Source organism: Galeopterus variegatus, unplaced genomic scaffold (assembly GCF_000696425.1).
Source record: "Galeopterus variegatus unplaced genomic scaffold, G_variegatus-3.0.2 Scaffold2606, whole genome shotgun sequence".
NCBI classification, from domain to species: Eukaryota; Metazoa; Chordata; class Mammalia; order Dermoptera; family Cynocephalidae; genus Galeopterus; species Galeopterus variegatus.
Genome location: NW_007728717.1, coordinates 221,821 through 236,734, shown reverse-complemented (window position 1 = coordinate 236,734; position 14,914 = coordinate 221,821). Strand labels below are relative to the sequence as shown.

At 50.0% G+C, this 14,914-nt stretch overlaps 2 protein-coding genes across 3 annotated transcripts in view; both read left to right on the top strand.

The window, feature by feature from the left end:
• The first annotated feature begins 226 nt into the window (after window positions 1–226).
• FANCG (Fanconi anemia, complementation group G) lies at window positions 227–6,221 on the top strand. 2 transcript variants are annotated; one of them, XR_551201.1, is made up of 14 exons: window positions 227–666; window positions 866–956; window positions 1,453–1,584; window positions 1,837–2,039; window positions 2,576–2,711; window positions 2,873–3,003; window positions 3,105–3,251; window positions 3,386–3,537; window positions 3,941–4,007; window positions 4,210–4,499; window positions 4,649–4,695; window positions 4,869–5,024; window positions 5,548–5,744; window positions 5,831–5,919. XR_551201.1 is itself a non-coding variant. In XM_008582412.1 (14 exons), exons 1-14 carry the CDS (start codon window positions 571–573, stop codon window positions 5,937–5,939), a joined length of 1,881 nt encoding a protein of 626 aa, XP_008580634.1. In that variant the 5' UTR covers window positions 227–570; the 3' UTR covers window positions 5,940–6,221. The 2 variants fall into 2 exon arrangements, 1 of the variants encoding a protein (XP_008580634.1); XM_008582412.1 differs by having other exon boundaries at window positions 5,548–5,671; window positions 5,831–6,221.
• A 1,121-nt stretch (window positions 6,222–7,342) lies between these two features.
• Window positions 7,343–14,914, top strand: part of VCP (valosin containing protein) — a 15,526-nt gene continuing 7,954 nt past the window's right edge. Inside the window, exons 1-6 of the mRNA XM_008582411.1 lie at window positions 7,343–7,725; window positions 11,546–11,657; window positions 11,844–12,016; window positions 13,071–13,213; window positions 13,759–13,889; window positions 14,414–14,545. Coding sequence (XP_008580633.1) covers window positions 7,709–7,725; window positions 11,546–11,657; window positions 11,844–12,016; window positions 13,071–13,213; window positions 13,759–13,889; window positions 14,414–14,545 — 708 coding nt within the window. The 5' untranslated portion in view covers window positions 7,343–7,708. The remainder of the gene's footprint in view (window positions 7,726–11,545; window positions 11,658–11,843; window positions 12,017–13,070; window positions 13,214–13,758; window positions 13,890–14,413; window positions 14,546–14,914) is intronic.

Sequence of the window (14,914 nt, the reverse complement as noted above, 5' to 3'; positions counted from 1 at the left end):
CTGCCCCGGGGGGGTCGGGGGGGGGGGTCCCCCCCCCCCCGCCGGCCCCCGGGGGGGGGGGGGGCGGGGTTCCCCCCCCCCCCCGCCGCTGGGGGAAACCCAGACAGAGCTCGGAGTGTGGCTGCGAAGGGCAGAGCCTCGGACCCTGGTGCCGAGACCAGCTGTGACATCCCTTGCTCTAGGCTGTGGCCTCCGCAACAGCCGAGCAGGCCGAACGGCGAACCGTGTGCATCCCCACTCGGGCACGCTCCGTACCTCTGGCCCGCCTCAGCTTCCCTTTCCGGGCGGTCCGGACTCGTTTCTTCCCCGAGTTTCCCGCGGGAACGAACTCTTGAAGAGGACCAACCGTAGCCGAGAGTTTTGCGGGCCCGGCCAACCAGCGGCGAGGGCGGGAGCCGGGGCGGGCAGCGAGGAGAGAGCGACCCATTTCTTTTGGAAAAGGTGGGCCGGCCGGGCTGGGACCTTGAGCGCAGCGGGGAATCCCGAAGCGCACAGGCCTGTCCCCGCTGGGGTGGGGACTTCGGTGGGCTAGCCTCACCCTTCAGGTGTCCGAGCCCAGCATCAGCCACCATGTCCCACCAGACCCGTCTGGGCTCCTCAGAGCCACGCGCCAGCTGCCTGGACCTGTGGAGGGAAAAGAATGACTGGCTTGTTCGACAGGCCAAGGTAATACGGTTGCTGGGACATTCGCTTTGCACCTTCGAGATCCCAGAAAGTGGGTTTGCAGTGGATTTACCCCAGCCAACAGGGAGGGGCTGAGCTTGACCTTCCCCCAAAAGCCAGACATGACTAGATAATGCATCCCTCACCACTGCTGCAAGGGGACAGACTGATCCTCAGTGACACCCCCTTCCACATTTGGCAGGTGGCTCAGGACTCCGGTCTGTCTCTGAGACGACAGCAGTTGGCTCAAGAAACACTAGAAGGGCTCAGGGGGCTCCTCCACAGTGTGCAAGGTAACCAGGGTCCTCCCCAGAATGGTCAGCTCTCCTCCACAGCCAGAGAACACTTCCTCTTCTGCATTTCTGGGATTGAGGTGATTACTGGGGGGACAGGGGGTCCTGTTTAAGGCGCAGAGGGAACTGTGGTGGAATGGTCTTTGTGCAGACGAATCCACCTCCTTATACACACACACACACACACACACACACACACACACACGGTGGCATTTGAGGAAGTGGTTTGAAGGAGAACTTTCTGTCCTTTCCAGATTCACACACACACACACACACACACACACACACACACACACACACACACACACACACGGTGGCATTTGAGGAAATGGTTTGAAGGAGAACTTTCTGTCCGTTTCCAGATTCTGTCTGAAGTGTGGGTATTTTATTTAAGCTGTTTTGGTTGGAGTCGGGTCGGGTGATCTCTAAGTTGGGATCTTATTTGGGGAATCTTTCACGGGGGTGTGGTCTGTAAGACCAGTATTTGTTGCTCCAGGGCTCCCTGCAGTTGTTCCTGTTCTCCCTTTGGAGCTGACCGTCATCTGCAACTTCATTATCCTGAGGGTGAGCCTGGCCCAGGGCTTCACTGAAGACCAGGCCCAGGATATCCAACAGGGCCTAGAGAGAGGTGCGGGCCACAGATTTCCTCCCATGCCCCTGCCAGCTTCAATTTGAGTTTAAGCCCTTGTAAGGATGGGAGCAACAAAACCTGTCACCTCCATGGACAGAAATGACCTTTTCTGATCCTCCATGTGTTCCTCAGACCAGTTTGAGGTACTATTATTGTGACCTCTGGGCTCCTGCAGATGAGGAAAGCCAGAGAATGTGGGGAGATGGAGGATGAGGTCCTACCTCAGCTATGTGTGTGTGTACTTTACAGTGCTGGCAACCCAGGAGCAGCTGGGACCCAGGTTGGAACGAGGGCTCTGGGAGCTGTGGGACTCAGTCCTCCGTGCTTCCTCCCTTCTGCCGGAGTTGCTCCCTGTGCTGCACCTCCTGGCTGGCCTGCAGGCTGCCCTCTGGCTGAGCACTGACCGTCTTGGGGACATGGCTTTGCTGCTGCAGACCCTGAATGGCAGCCAGGTAATGGGGGAAGTGACCTGGAAATGAAGCTCTCCTCCCTCTTTACTCCTCCCTCCTCCCTTCCCCCCTGCTGCAGTAGCATCATTATATACTATAAAGGCTGCTGGGTTGGAGGTCAGAAAACCTGGGTTCTCTCAGGGACTCTTGGGCGACCTTGCTGTGGTTAGTACCTCATTGGTGGGATTTTCTTGGGAGCATTTTAAAAAATAGCTTAATGAGTTCAGGTGGTGTTAGGACTCTTGCGACCTTGCTGAAGTCACCTCCTAGTCTCAGCCTTCTCATTGGTAATCCAAACATGATCCTTGCCCCATGTCCTCATGGGCTTATTCTGAGTGAAGAGGTACACTAGCATCGATCATCACTGCCCCACTTTTTCTTCCTCCCTTTATCCTTGCCCCACAGTTATCTATCTCTTAGAATTGAGGGAACAGGAATCATAAGGACCCTTAAACTCCAGGTCCAGCCAGGAGAGACTAAGAATGAAGAAAAGGGGGTGGGTACAGGCTTGGAGCCTCTGGTTGTCCTTCTCTCCGCAGAGCAGAGCCTCTGAGCATCTATTGCTGCTTCTAAAAACTTGGAGCCCCCCAGCCGAGAAATCAGATGCCCCATTGACCTTGCAGGATGCCCGGGGCTTGAGGGATGTCCTTCTGACAGCATTTGCCTACCGCCAAGGTCAGCTAGCAACCTGACTCATCCCTTTCTTCCTTAAGGAGAGTGCTCATGCCCTCTCTTTCATGTTCCATTCAGCTCCATGGAGCTTCTCTGGATACTTGTTCTCCATCTTGTGCCCTGCCCTGTGGACCTCTCTAAGCTCACACCCTGATTGCCCCCAGGCCTCCAGGATCTGATCACAGGGAGCCTGCCCAGGGCACTGAACAGCCTGCATGAAGCGGCCTCAGGTCCATGTCCACGGCCTGTGTTGGTCCAGGTGTACACAGCCCTGGGGACCTGTCTCCGTAAGATGGTAAAGATAGTCCTAAGGTGGGTTGGGGGAAACCATGGGCATTATGGGCAGCTTTCTGCTTTGTGAGGGTAGCTAAGGCCTTTGTACACCCACCCTTCTAGGGAAATCCACAGAGAGCACTGCTATACTTGGTTGCAGCTCTGAAAGGGGGATCAGCTGGGGGTCCCCCACTTCTGGAGGCCTCCAGGTTATATCGGCAACTGGGGGACACAGCAGCAGAGCTGGAGAGTCTGGAGCTGCTGGTTGAGGTAAGGAACTGCCAGGTGAAGATACAGGGTGGATTACGAGGTGCTTGTGTTGGGATAACTAGTCAAGATACAAGTATAAGGAAGTGTGGCTCCCAAAGATTATAGATATATTTTCTTCTTTCTGTCTCTCTTAGGCCTTGAGTGTCACCCACAGCTCTGAAGCTCCCCAACTTCTCATTGAGGTAGAATTGCTACTCCCACAACCCGACCCAGCCTCACCCCTTCACTGTGGCACACAGAGTCAGGCCAAGCACCTGCTAGCAAGCCGATGCCTACAGACAGGGAGGTGAGGTTCTCCCTTGCTCACTTAAGCTTCTCTTTCCACTTCTGATGCCTTCCCTGAAGTGTGACTCTGCTTTTGTTCTCATGAATTGGGAGAAGAATGAGATAGTGGCAAGACAGAGATCCCCACTCCTCAGCCTCCTACTTTGCTGCTGAACCTGAACCGAGTACTCTTCACCGATATATTAAACCTCTGTCTTTGAAATTCTGAAGTCTCCCCAATCCATTTTGTAATTGGGATAGATCCATACTGAGCCAGGATTGGAGCCCTAAGACCCACCTTCTCTCTACTCCTCAAGGCCCTTGAGCATCCTTTTTTTAGCTAAGAGAGAATATTCTTACCAGACCCCTTGGAGGGAAGGCCCTGCTGGGGTCTAAGGCGAGGTTCATGGGCTATGACTCCTCAGGGCAGAAGATGCTGCAGAGCATTACTTGGACCTGCTGGCCCTGTTGCTGGATGACTCAGAGCCAAGGGTGAGTGTGTCTTCAAGGTTCTCTGCAGTGAGGTGGAAGGGTTAGGGTCCACTAAGGGATATAGCAAGACTGCTATTTTCTGTTTTTGCCTCTGTCTGTCCAATCTGGGGGGCCAGGTCTATGCATGGTACCAGAGCCTGGTGAAGAGGTTGGGGATGGTGGCTCATACCTCTTAAGACACTGCATCTTCCTTCCACCCCAGTTCTCTCCACCTCCCTGCCCCTCAGGCCCCTGTATGCCTGAGGTGTTCTTGGAAGCAGCAGCAGCACTGATCCAGGCAGGACAAGCCCAGGATGCTTTGACCGTATGTGAGGAGCTGCTCAGCCGCACATCATCTCTGCTTCCCAAGATGTCCTGGCTGTGGGAAGATGCCAGAAAAGGAACCAGGGAACCTCCTCAGTGTCCACTCTGGGTCTCTGCCACTCACCTGCTTCAGGGCCAGGCCTGGGTACAACTGGGGGCCCAAAAGGAGGCAGTTAGTGAATTTAGCTGGTGAGCCGAGGAAGCTACCCAGGGTCCTGGGGAAGGTGTGGAGGAATGGTTTTCTGATTGGGACCTGAGTTGGTAAGCTCCATTCTTACCCACTCGTCAAAGTTTCTGAGGTTGATTCCTCTTCACCCCTGCTCCATGTCCCACTTCAGGTGCCTTGAGCTGCTCTTCCGGGTCACTCCTAAGGTCAAGGAACAAGGTAATCTAGATTTTCAATTTTCTTTTTACCTACTGGAAGTGGTGGTGGTAGAAGTGGGTTCTCTGGACATAAGAGAATGGGACTCGGGACATAAGAAGAGAAAGAGGGGGACTTGGGGTTTCGATGACTGTGTGGCTGGGAAGACACTTCTTGACTGTGGGGGTGGTCCCTAGGGGCACCTTCCTACTGTGAGCAGTGTTGTAGGTCGGATGTGGTGCTGCAACAGCTTCGAGCAGCCGCCCTGATTAGTCGTGGACTAGAATGGGTAGCCAGTGGCCAGGATACCAAAGCTCTACAGGACTTCCTCCTCAGTGTTCAAATGTGCCCAGGTATGTATACTTGCATTACATCAGCTATGCACAGATGTGCAAGGACAGAGAGGCCCATGGGGGAGGTACTTAAGCATAAGTGTAAGGGTGGTATTCCCAGACTGGAGGGGTGAATGGTGTTGTGCTGTATATACTTAGAGATATATCCAGTTATGTACATACAGACATATACAAGTGTGTATGCAGGGCCCCTGAGAGTTCCCTGGTCTTTCCTAATGTCCTCAGACACAAAGACTATGACTGTGCTGGGTAGGTTTGGTAGGAGCAGAGCCCGCTGAGCCCTTTGTACTGGGCTGGTGGTAGATCCTGGGATAGGAATGTTTGAGGATGATCTACCCCTGGTTCCATGTGTGAGTGTAGCAAGACACTTACCTTTTCTTTTCTTTTTTTTTTTTTTTAAAGATCCCCTTACTGGTCATCCTTTAAAAAAAAAATAATTAAAATGAATAAATAAATTTAAAAACTGATGCTTATAAAAAGACTATGTCAAGTTCTAACACTGTACTCTGGGGTCGTGTTACAGGTAATCAAGATGCTTCCTTTCACCTGCTTCAGACTCTGAGGAAATTGGATCGGAGGGATGAGGCCACTGCTCTCTGGTGGAGGCTGGATGCCCAAACTAAGTTGCCACAGGAAGATACTGTATGGTGAGGGTGAGGCCTGCTGGCCTGGGACTGAAGAGCAGTTGGAATCCTAGAGTCCTTGGGCCTTTTGGGGGTGGTAAGGAATGAAAGGGAGGGAATGGTTGCCCAACTTCTGCCTATCTTTCACTCTTTCAAGAAAAGCATCACTTTCTTGCTCTCTAGGTCTCTCCCTCTGTACCTACAAACCTATTTGAGTTGGATCCATCCCCCTGACCGTGAAGCCCTCCTTGAAGAGTTCCGGACATCTCTGCTGGAGCCATGTGACCTGTAGCTGCCATGTTTCCAAGTGCTTGAGCCAGGGCCCCTGTGGGCCATCTCTGTGGGGAGGGCTTTCTGCTTTACCATCCTTGGGGAATATGGCTAGAGCCGATCATTGCTATATAACTCCTGCACTGGTGAGATTGGTGGTAGTTCTGCAAAGTTTTCCCTTGTTACTGCCATTCTGGTTCTGGAGGAAGCATTCCCTGCCACCAACTCATCACCTTTGCTCATGGCACCTTTTTTCCTATTTTCCCTTTTCTTGTGTTGAGTAAAATGTCATATTTATCTCTCATCTGCCTACTACATATACTCGAGTGGGAAGGCTCACAACTGCCTAGTTCAGTGCTGGTTGTCTAAGATGCTCTCTCCCAATATCATCTACCTTGTGAACTTGAGATATGGGTATGAGGACAAGGCTACGGGAATTCTTACTCTGAAAGTAGTGGCGTTAGTCCTTCCCATTGCCTAAAAGCAGAGCCCTAAAGCTCAGGATCCTGTACTAAGTGACAGAGTAAGTGGAGTTGGGTCTGGAGAGTGGTCTAGACAGGCCTCTCAGGACAGGGGCAGGTACTTGATAGAGAGGAGGGACAGGTAAACCTGAGTCTCTTAGAGTGATTCCTGACTCCCTCCCTAATCTCGAGTTCTAGAAACTGGACCTGTCTCAGTCAAATGTGTCTGTGTGGGTAGGGGAAGATGGGTAAATTATTCAGCATGCCACTAAGAGCTGCCTATTAACTACAGTCAAGGCCAGCTATCATTTTGGGCCCAAGGACTTCAAGTCCCAGCATGCAATTTTCTTGCTGCTTTGTGCTCTATTGATCACTCTGTGTTCTGTGGTTGCCCTTTGACCTCTCTGGGGAGTACCACGGTACCCTCCATCCTCTAATCATTAATATTACTACCCTATGGTAAGGACAGCATGCACCCCCCAAATGCTGAGAAACTGCAAAACCAATGGGATTAGGGTTACCAGAAGGTGCAATGACAAGAGGGTAGAGTGGATTAAGACCTGGGTTGGCTGAAGCCAGCGTTTTGAAGGAGCAAGGAGAAGGGTTAGGGTGGTGGTGGAGGCTTAGAGGATCCCCAGGTTTTGGGAGAAGATGGGTGTATAGGTTATTATTACAACAGGACTAGACTAATACAAGGGTTCAATCCATTGTGCCAAGTTCTTCCAGGAAGATAAACTCAGGAGCCAATGAACTGGAGCCAAATGGGAGAGTCCACCTCCAAGGGATTAAAGGCTCTCCTTTTACTAGTCGATCTGGCCCTATTCCTTTCGTTGATTGGTCGAGAATGCCAATCGTCGAGGAAGGGTAGCGTTTCGGCCAATTACGTGGCGTTACTAGTTGTGTTGCATCCCTGAGGCGGGAGCCAGGCCATAAACGAATTTTCTGATTGGCTCTCATTCGCGGGTTGCTGGGGAGAGGCGCGAAGAGGCGGGAGGGAGTCCCCAGGGCAGGCGCTGATTGGCTGAGGTGAGAGCAGCTTTCCTTCCGATGATTCGGCTCTTCTCGGCTCAGTCTCAGCGAAGCGCCTGCAGCCGCCGTTTGAGTCGTCCATCCCGCTGTCCCCTCAAGGATCAGGAGCCGGCATCGCCCGCCCGCCCGCCCACTTCCCCGGTGCCGCTGGGAGGAAGCGAGAGGGAGGCCGCCTGCGGGTTTGTTGCCACTGCTCGACCCCCGCTTGGGAAGCCGAGCCCCGGCCCAGTCGGTCGCCTACCACCCCTTGTAGCCGTTAGCCGCGGGCCGCCACAGCCGCCGGCCGGGAGAGGCGCGCGTCATGGCCTCCGGAGCTGAGTGAGTGTGTACGCGCGCCCGCCCCCCTCTGCGGGGGCGCGCACCGCGAGATCCGCCGCGCTGGGTGGGCCCGGCGGGGCCTGGCAGTGGGCTCGTCTGAGAGGAGACCGGGAAGGAGTGGAAGGGGCGGAAGAGGGGACGCGGGCCCGGCTGGGCCCGGCTGCGCCCCCGTGCGCCCCCTAGGCGGGGCTTGCGTTGGGCCCGGGTCGGAGCCTGGGCCAGATCGTGCTGTGTCATGCAGGCCCCGGCCCACCTGATTGGCTCCCTCGGAACGGCCGTCCGGGCCTGGCGAGGTCTTTTGGGCCCATACTGCCGGCGCAGAGCCCCGGCGCCGAGCCCCGGCGCCGTGGGGCGCCCGCCCGTCTGCAGTCCGGCTCACCACACGCTGAAGGCCTTCGGTCCCGGGAGAGAGCAGGCCCCGCGAGCCCAAGGCCCCAAACCGGGCCCGGTGGGCGTGGACTTTGGGCCACGTGAAGACCTCGGGAGCCCAGGGACCCAGGCGGAGGCCGGGGCGGGGGAAGGCACAGCGAGTTCAGGGAAGCTCACGGCTGCCTTTTTGGAAGCGGGTCGCCGTGCCCGGAGGGTGGCATCGTCTGCGACCTGAGTAGTGAGGGGATGTTAGGGAGAGGGCTTCTGGCCTTCTATTTTATGCCTGTTTTTCATACGAGAAAATTTTAGCCAGTTTCCCTTGATGTTATGACCTGGGGGTGGGGAGAAAGGAATTTTTTCTACTATTTTAGGTTCTTGCTAAAGTTCGAATCTGAGTTCGTATTTTATGGGCCTTCAGCTTTAGTGGTATGCAGGTTAGAGTTTCCTTAAGTCTTCAAACACACACAGACACACACACCCCAACACACACACACACACACACCCCTCCCTTTCCCCAAGCAGCTATGTTGAGGAAGTCTCTCGGCTCTGGGACTTTCTCTTCCTACCTCCATTCCTCAGGAAAACATCAACTAAAACCTGGCCACCTCAGCCCATTCAGTTTAGGATGGAGAGATTTAGGTGCTGAAAAAAAAGACACAGCCAGCCTGTGGAAACTCTAGTATGCAAATCACCTTCCTGCCTTGAAGGGATTATTTTTTTGACGTGTCCTTTTTCTCAAGTTTCTGAATTGGAATGAAGTATTACTCAGTCGCTTATTTAAAAGGATTATTTATTAATACTTAAAATATTCTCAGGTTAAGGGCTGGCCCGTGGCTCACTTGGGAGAGTGCGGTGCTGATAACACCAAGGCCACGGGTTGGGATCCCTGTGTAGGGATGGCCGGTTAGCTCACTTGGGAGAGCGTGGTGCTGACAACACCAAGTCAAGGGTTAAGATCCCCTTACCAGTCATCTTTAAAAAAAAAAAAAATTCTCAGGTTATAGCCAATCAGTCTTTTGTTTTCAAAAATACAAATCTAAGATCCTTGGAACCTGGCATCACAGGCAGTTTCTAATCTCTAAGTCATCTTGATGACTCTTACCTGAACCCCTTCTAAGTTCCCTGTGGCCTGTTGGGGTTCTGGAAAGGACCCGACTTATGCAGAAGACAGTGGGGGATGTCCAAAAGAGCTATCCACAACTGCTGTTGGCCCATGGTCAGGCTGAATTCACTCTTTTAGAGATTACCACGTCTGATCTGGGTAGATAGATGGGAAATTAGGAATTTTACCTTAAGGGAGGAACATACCACTCATCTCCAGAACCAGGGTTAGGAACGGTAGGCAGACTGGAGGTTTTCCTAGAACGTAGCTTTGAGATTAAAATACAAACTATGATGACTAGAGACATCTGGCATTTTATTTTTCTCCAGCCTCAGTCCTATAGATCATGTAGGAAGATGGGCAGCCTCTGGAACGGTATTTTGATGGTTAGGTTTGGGAGAACTGATGGGTTTACATTGCCTTCAGTTGTCACATTGACCATACTTGAGCTCCAGGTTGTTGATAAGCATTAGAAGTCTGCCTGCTCTGCAGCATTGTACCCAGAGTGGCAAACTTTGGGATGGGAGAGGCAAGTTTGAGCTGAGGAAACTACCTTTGGAAACTAGTTTAAAGGCAGTGGTTAAAGATGTAACTTATGTGTGAGGGTCAGCAGAAAGCTTACCACTTTGTTAGAGGAATAGGGTGTGTATTTTTTCGGGTGTATCAGGACCAAAAAATGTAAAAAACACCGTAGCTCCCTAGCTGGTATTCTAGAGCAGAGGCATATTTTCTTCTTTTCTTGCAAATTGTGAAGATATTTCTAATGGGAATACTATTTTGTCTTGTGTTGACTGCTGTATCTCCAGCACCTAGAACAGCGCCTGGTGCCTAATAGATACTCATTAATTAATTTGTTGAGTGAAGACATAATTTTCTTTTTTTTTTTTTTTCTTTGCTTCCTCCATTGTCTGGCCTCCCTATCTGGGTTAATGCTCATGTTTTCCTGAGACTTTCTTAAGAGAAGGTAGCTCTTCAAAGGGAGAGCCCACTGAGTCTAGTAAGTGAAGGCTAGAGATGAGCTAGGTAAGAAATTGGTGTCACAGTCCGGAGAATGATTCTAGCTTTTAGGAAATGATAGAAACTGAGTTTAGATTCAGGCAACCTTGATTTGGGTGAAAGGGATTTCAGCATTTCTTGGTTTTCACTTTTTGAACCACCTCCATGGAGTTGTGTTCCTTTGCAGAAATTACTGTGAGGCATGGGCCAGCCCGTGGCTCACTTGGGAGAGCGTGGTGCTGATAATACCAGGGCCACGGGTTTGGATCCCTATATAGGGATGGCCAGTTGGTCACTTCAGAGAGCATGGTGCTGACAACACCAAGTCAAAGTTTAAGATCCCCTTACCAATCATCTTTGAAAAAAAAAAAAAGAAGGAAAGAAATTATTGTGAAACTCCTTTGATCTTGAGCTTCTTTCTGAGGGTTCCAGGTCGGTTACTTTTTTTTTCCAAATGTGTCTGTTACTGTTTTTTCTTTGTGCTTGGCATTCAACAGATTTAGCCTATAAGGAGGGTAGTGCTAATGATTCTGCTTCATTGTCCCCAGTTTTGCTTAGTGGGACTTGGGGCCTCCCTGAGCTGTTGGGGTAACAGGGAAGTTGTTGGGCTCACTTTATTTCTCTGGAAGATTAGCAAGGAAAGTGCTATTTGTGCTTTGTTCTGCAGTGCTAATCATGGTGACCATTAATGCCATGTGCAAGGCATTGTGTTGAGCATTTTACATTCATTATTTTGCTAAGACAATAAACCTCTGAGACAGGTACGAGGACATCAAAGTCCAGAGAGGTTAACTGACTTGCCCAAGATCACAGTTAAGCAGTGACAGGGTTGGGATTTAGACCCAACAGGTCTAACCACAGAGCCCCTGCTCTTTACCACTATTCTTTTTTGGGGGGAGGGGCGTGGAGAGCAGGGGGCTGGCCAGTACAGAAATTGAATCTTTGACCTTGGTGTTATCAGCACACACTCTAACCAACTAGGCTAACTGGCCAACCCCATTAACCACTATTATTTATAGTCTAAGACTACTTTAATTTCTCTAATTGCTATTCAGCCTCCATTTCTATTATGTCTTCTTCTTAGGCCGTAGTTACCTCAACCTGGGGCAGGATCACTTGGGGCCTTATAGCTGCAGAACCATTGCTCAGAATACCAAGAGCTGCTAGCATGAGGATTGTAATATATGCTAGATATTGTTCCTCGTGACCTTGGCTGAATTTTCTTCATCTGAGCTCTTTGGTATAGGGACAACTTCCATCTATCCACCATTTCTTTTCTAAGTGTGTTTTAGAGACTGGTGGGGCCCTGGAACTGGAGTATCTTTTGGGACTAACTTTATCTCCTCCTTTTAGTTCAAAAGGTGATGACTTATCAACAGCCATTCTTAAACAGAAGAACCGTCCTAATCGGTTAATTGTTGATGAAGCCATCAATGAGGACAATAGTGTGGTGTCCTTGTCTCAGGTAAGTTGGGTCCATAGTTCAGTCTTTACTTTTTGCACTTACTTGTGGGATTTTCCCAGGTTTCTTTTCTCATTTTTCTTGCAGTGATCACGGATAGAGTAGGGTTTACTGGGAATCCCAGCCTCCAGCACTGCTGGTTACCCCCTTTTGCCCAATGACCCAAAAGCCTTAACCTTCTTTCCTCAGCCCAAGATGGATGAACTGCAGTTGTTCCGAGGTGACACAGTGTTGCTGAAAGGAAAGAAGAGGCGGGAAGCTGTGTGCATTGTGCTTTCTGATGACACATGTTCTGATGAGAAGATTCGAATGAATAGAGTTGTTCGGAATAACCTTCGCGTTCGCCTAGGGGATGTTATCAGGTGTGTGTGGAGTTCTTGGCCCCTCAGGGATGGGAGGCCAGTGACAGACTGCATTATAGGCAGGATGAAGTCCTTGACAGTTGCAGATACAGGAAGCCTTCTGGCCATGGGAAGACTTCTGCTTCAGGGTTGTTTTTAGGTTTCAGTTCTGCCTTCCTGGGACTTCAAAATCCACCTCTGCATGGCCGATGGGACAAGTTGGCATTTCTGTGACTTTCTTAATGGCTTTATTTATTCCTTCCTGAGGCGTAACTTATCATACATGATACACTGGTTTAGGGTGCCATTTGAGGGTGTGTATCTGCTGAATAACCTCACTGCTCTCACTACTGTGTTCAATTAATGGCTGTTTTGGGGCCAGAATGAGGTGGGGTGTAGGCATGAAAGATGGGCTCCTAGCAGGTATTTTAAGGACCTGGGTTAACCTAGGAGAGAAGCATAGTGGGAGCCAGACACAGGATAGCTCCAGTGTGAGTGATTTTGCTTGTTCCTACATAAGTTTAGGCAAGAGGCTTCCCATTTTGCAGTTATCTCTTGCCACTACTACCCAACCACCCATCACCTGGCCAGGATCATTGTAGGCTTCTGATTCTTTTTCACAGAGTCTAAGTTTTGTGTGGCTTTCTTTCTGGGGTTGGTTAGTCACTTTCTCAAGGTTTTCTGACCTGACCACCCAGCTGAGATACTGGGTCACAAATACTAGCTAGAAGGGGTTATGCTTGGATATCTGTCATTGAAGACTCTACATGTTTTCTTTGTGGAGTTTCTAAATGTGTGGCTCTTGATTTTGGCTCACTGATTTGGAATGGGCTGCCCTAATAGCCTCTTCTAGTGGCTCTTCCTACTACCCCCACCCTGAGTGTGATCTGTCTTAGTTCTGCTTGGCTGTTCCTTTGCCCTCATTCCCACCTTGCTTTCCTTCCTCTCTTCACCTAAAGCCATCCCTTCCTTTTCTCTTTCGCTCACCATCAGCTGTCTGTGCCAGGCCCTTTCAGACGCCCAATGCTTGGGGCTGCAGTTTGGTTGGTAATGTGAGTCTGCTTGTCATCCTCAGCATCCAGCCATGCCCTGATGTGAAGTACGGCAAACGTATCCATGTGCTACCCATTGATGACACAGTGGAAGGCATCACTGGCAATCTCTTCGAGGTATACCTTAAGCCATACTTCCTGGAAGCTTATCGACCCATCCGGAAAGGTGAGAGATAATTCTAGGGAGTGAGCTTAAGGATGGTTGTTTGTAGGGAGTAAACCTTGGAACATCTTTGTTCCAAGGTTTACATATTTTCATATTTCATATATGCACACACAGATGCATACTGTATACATGTTCGTGTGTCTTCCCTCTCTCCCTCTCTGTTCCAGGAGAGTAAGCTATCTTCTTGTGTATCTGTGAAGGAGAAGGTGGTCTGTTTTGGCTGTGTCACAGTCTACAGTGCACAGTTCTACCATTAGTGATGGTTGTGAAAACTTGGGCTACCTATATCCCAGTAGTCAAAACTTTATGGGCTTCTGGCATATCAGGTTTTGTTCACTGTCCTCTTGAGAGGCAGAGGGACTCTTCACAGATTAGCTTTATTCTCTTTCCTGGTGCTTACTAAGACATGGTACAGGGGAATGGGAACAGGACAATATGTAGTGAGCTTGGCATTTTATACCCCAGGGTCTGATGAAGAATTTTCACTTGATCTTACAATTATTGTGCCACCTCTAACTGCTCTTGTACTCCTTGTTCTTTCATAGGAGACATTTTCCTTGTCCGGGGTGGGATGCGTGCTGTAGAGTTCAAAGTGGTGGAGACAGATCCCAGCCCTTATTGTATTGTTGCTCCAGACACAGTGATCCATTGTGAAGGGGAGCCTATCAAACGAGAGGTGAGTTTTTTCCCTGATCCTAGTACCTGGTACCTGATTTCATGATTACTCAGTGTGGCAGTCATACGGTAGCTGTCAAGACTGGGTGCTGTTTGGAACTAAGCTTCTTTCCAGAGGTGGAAAACCTCTTAGCTATTAATTTCTGGGCCTAGCTGTTTCTTGGAAGTACCTAATACCAGGAATTTAAAAAATCTTAGATTGAGCCCAAAAGGTGTAAGTGACTGGAATAAATTTTAGTGTAGAGTTGATGATGGCATCTAGACCTCTGCCCGTTCTCAAGGTTTCTAGCTTAAGGTTTTAGGGACCCCTTGCCAGTAAGATGAAGAACAGTGAAAGGGGAAGGCTGTGCTAGAAATGTTTGCCGTGGGATTTTTATAGCTGTTCTTTGAGGCAGGATCCCTTTAGAAGAGAATCTTCTCACACTCATACAGCAGATTTTTTCATACCAGATAGTGGCATGATTTGGAAAAACTCAGCTTTTTCTGACACTGTATTCCTGCCTGCCTTCTTTCCTCTATGTTCAGGATGAGGAAGAATCCTTGAACGAAGTAGGCTATGATGACATTGGTGGCTGCAGGAAGCAGCTAGCTCAGATAAAGGAGATGGTGGAGCTGCCACTGAGACATCCTGCCCTCTTTAAGGCAATTGGTGTGAAGGTGAGCATCCTGGGCTCTGTAGGACCAAATCTAAGGTGGTGATTAATGACTCCTGGGACTGTTTTCATACATGGCTTTCATCATTGCCTTGGATAAGAGGGACAATAATATATTCTTTGAGTTTACAGAGGCTGTACATTCATTAGTGCTACTGATGGTCTAGAACATAGGCTAATTAAGTTTTCTGTTGAATATCTTTTTTTTCTTTTTTTAACCCTTTACAAATTTATTTATTTATTTTTAAAAGATGACCAGTAAGGGGATCTTTTTTTTTTTTTTTTTGTCTTTTGTCTTTTTCCGTGTCCGGCAACGGATCGCAACCCTCAGTGTTGCCCCCGTACCGGACCGGGGACCGGCAACGGGATCACA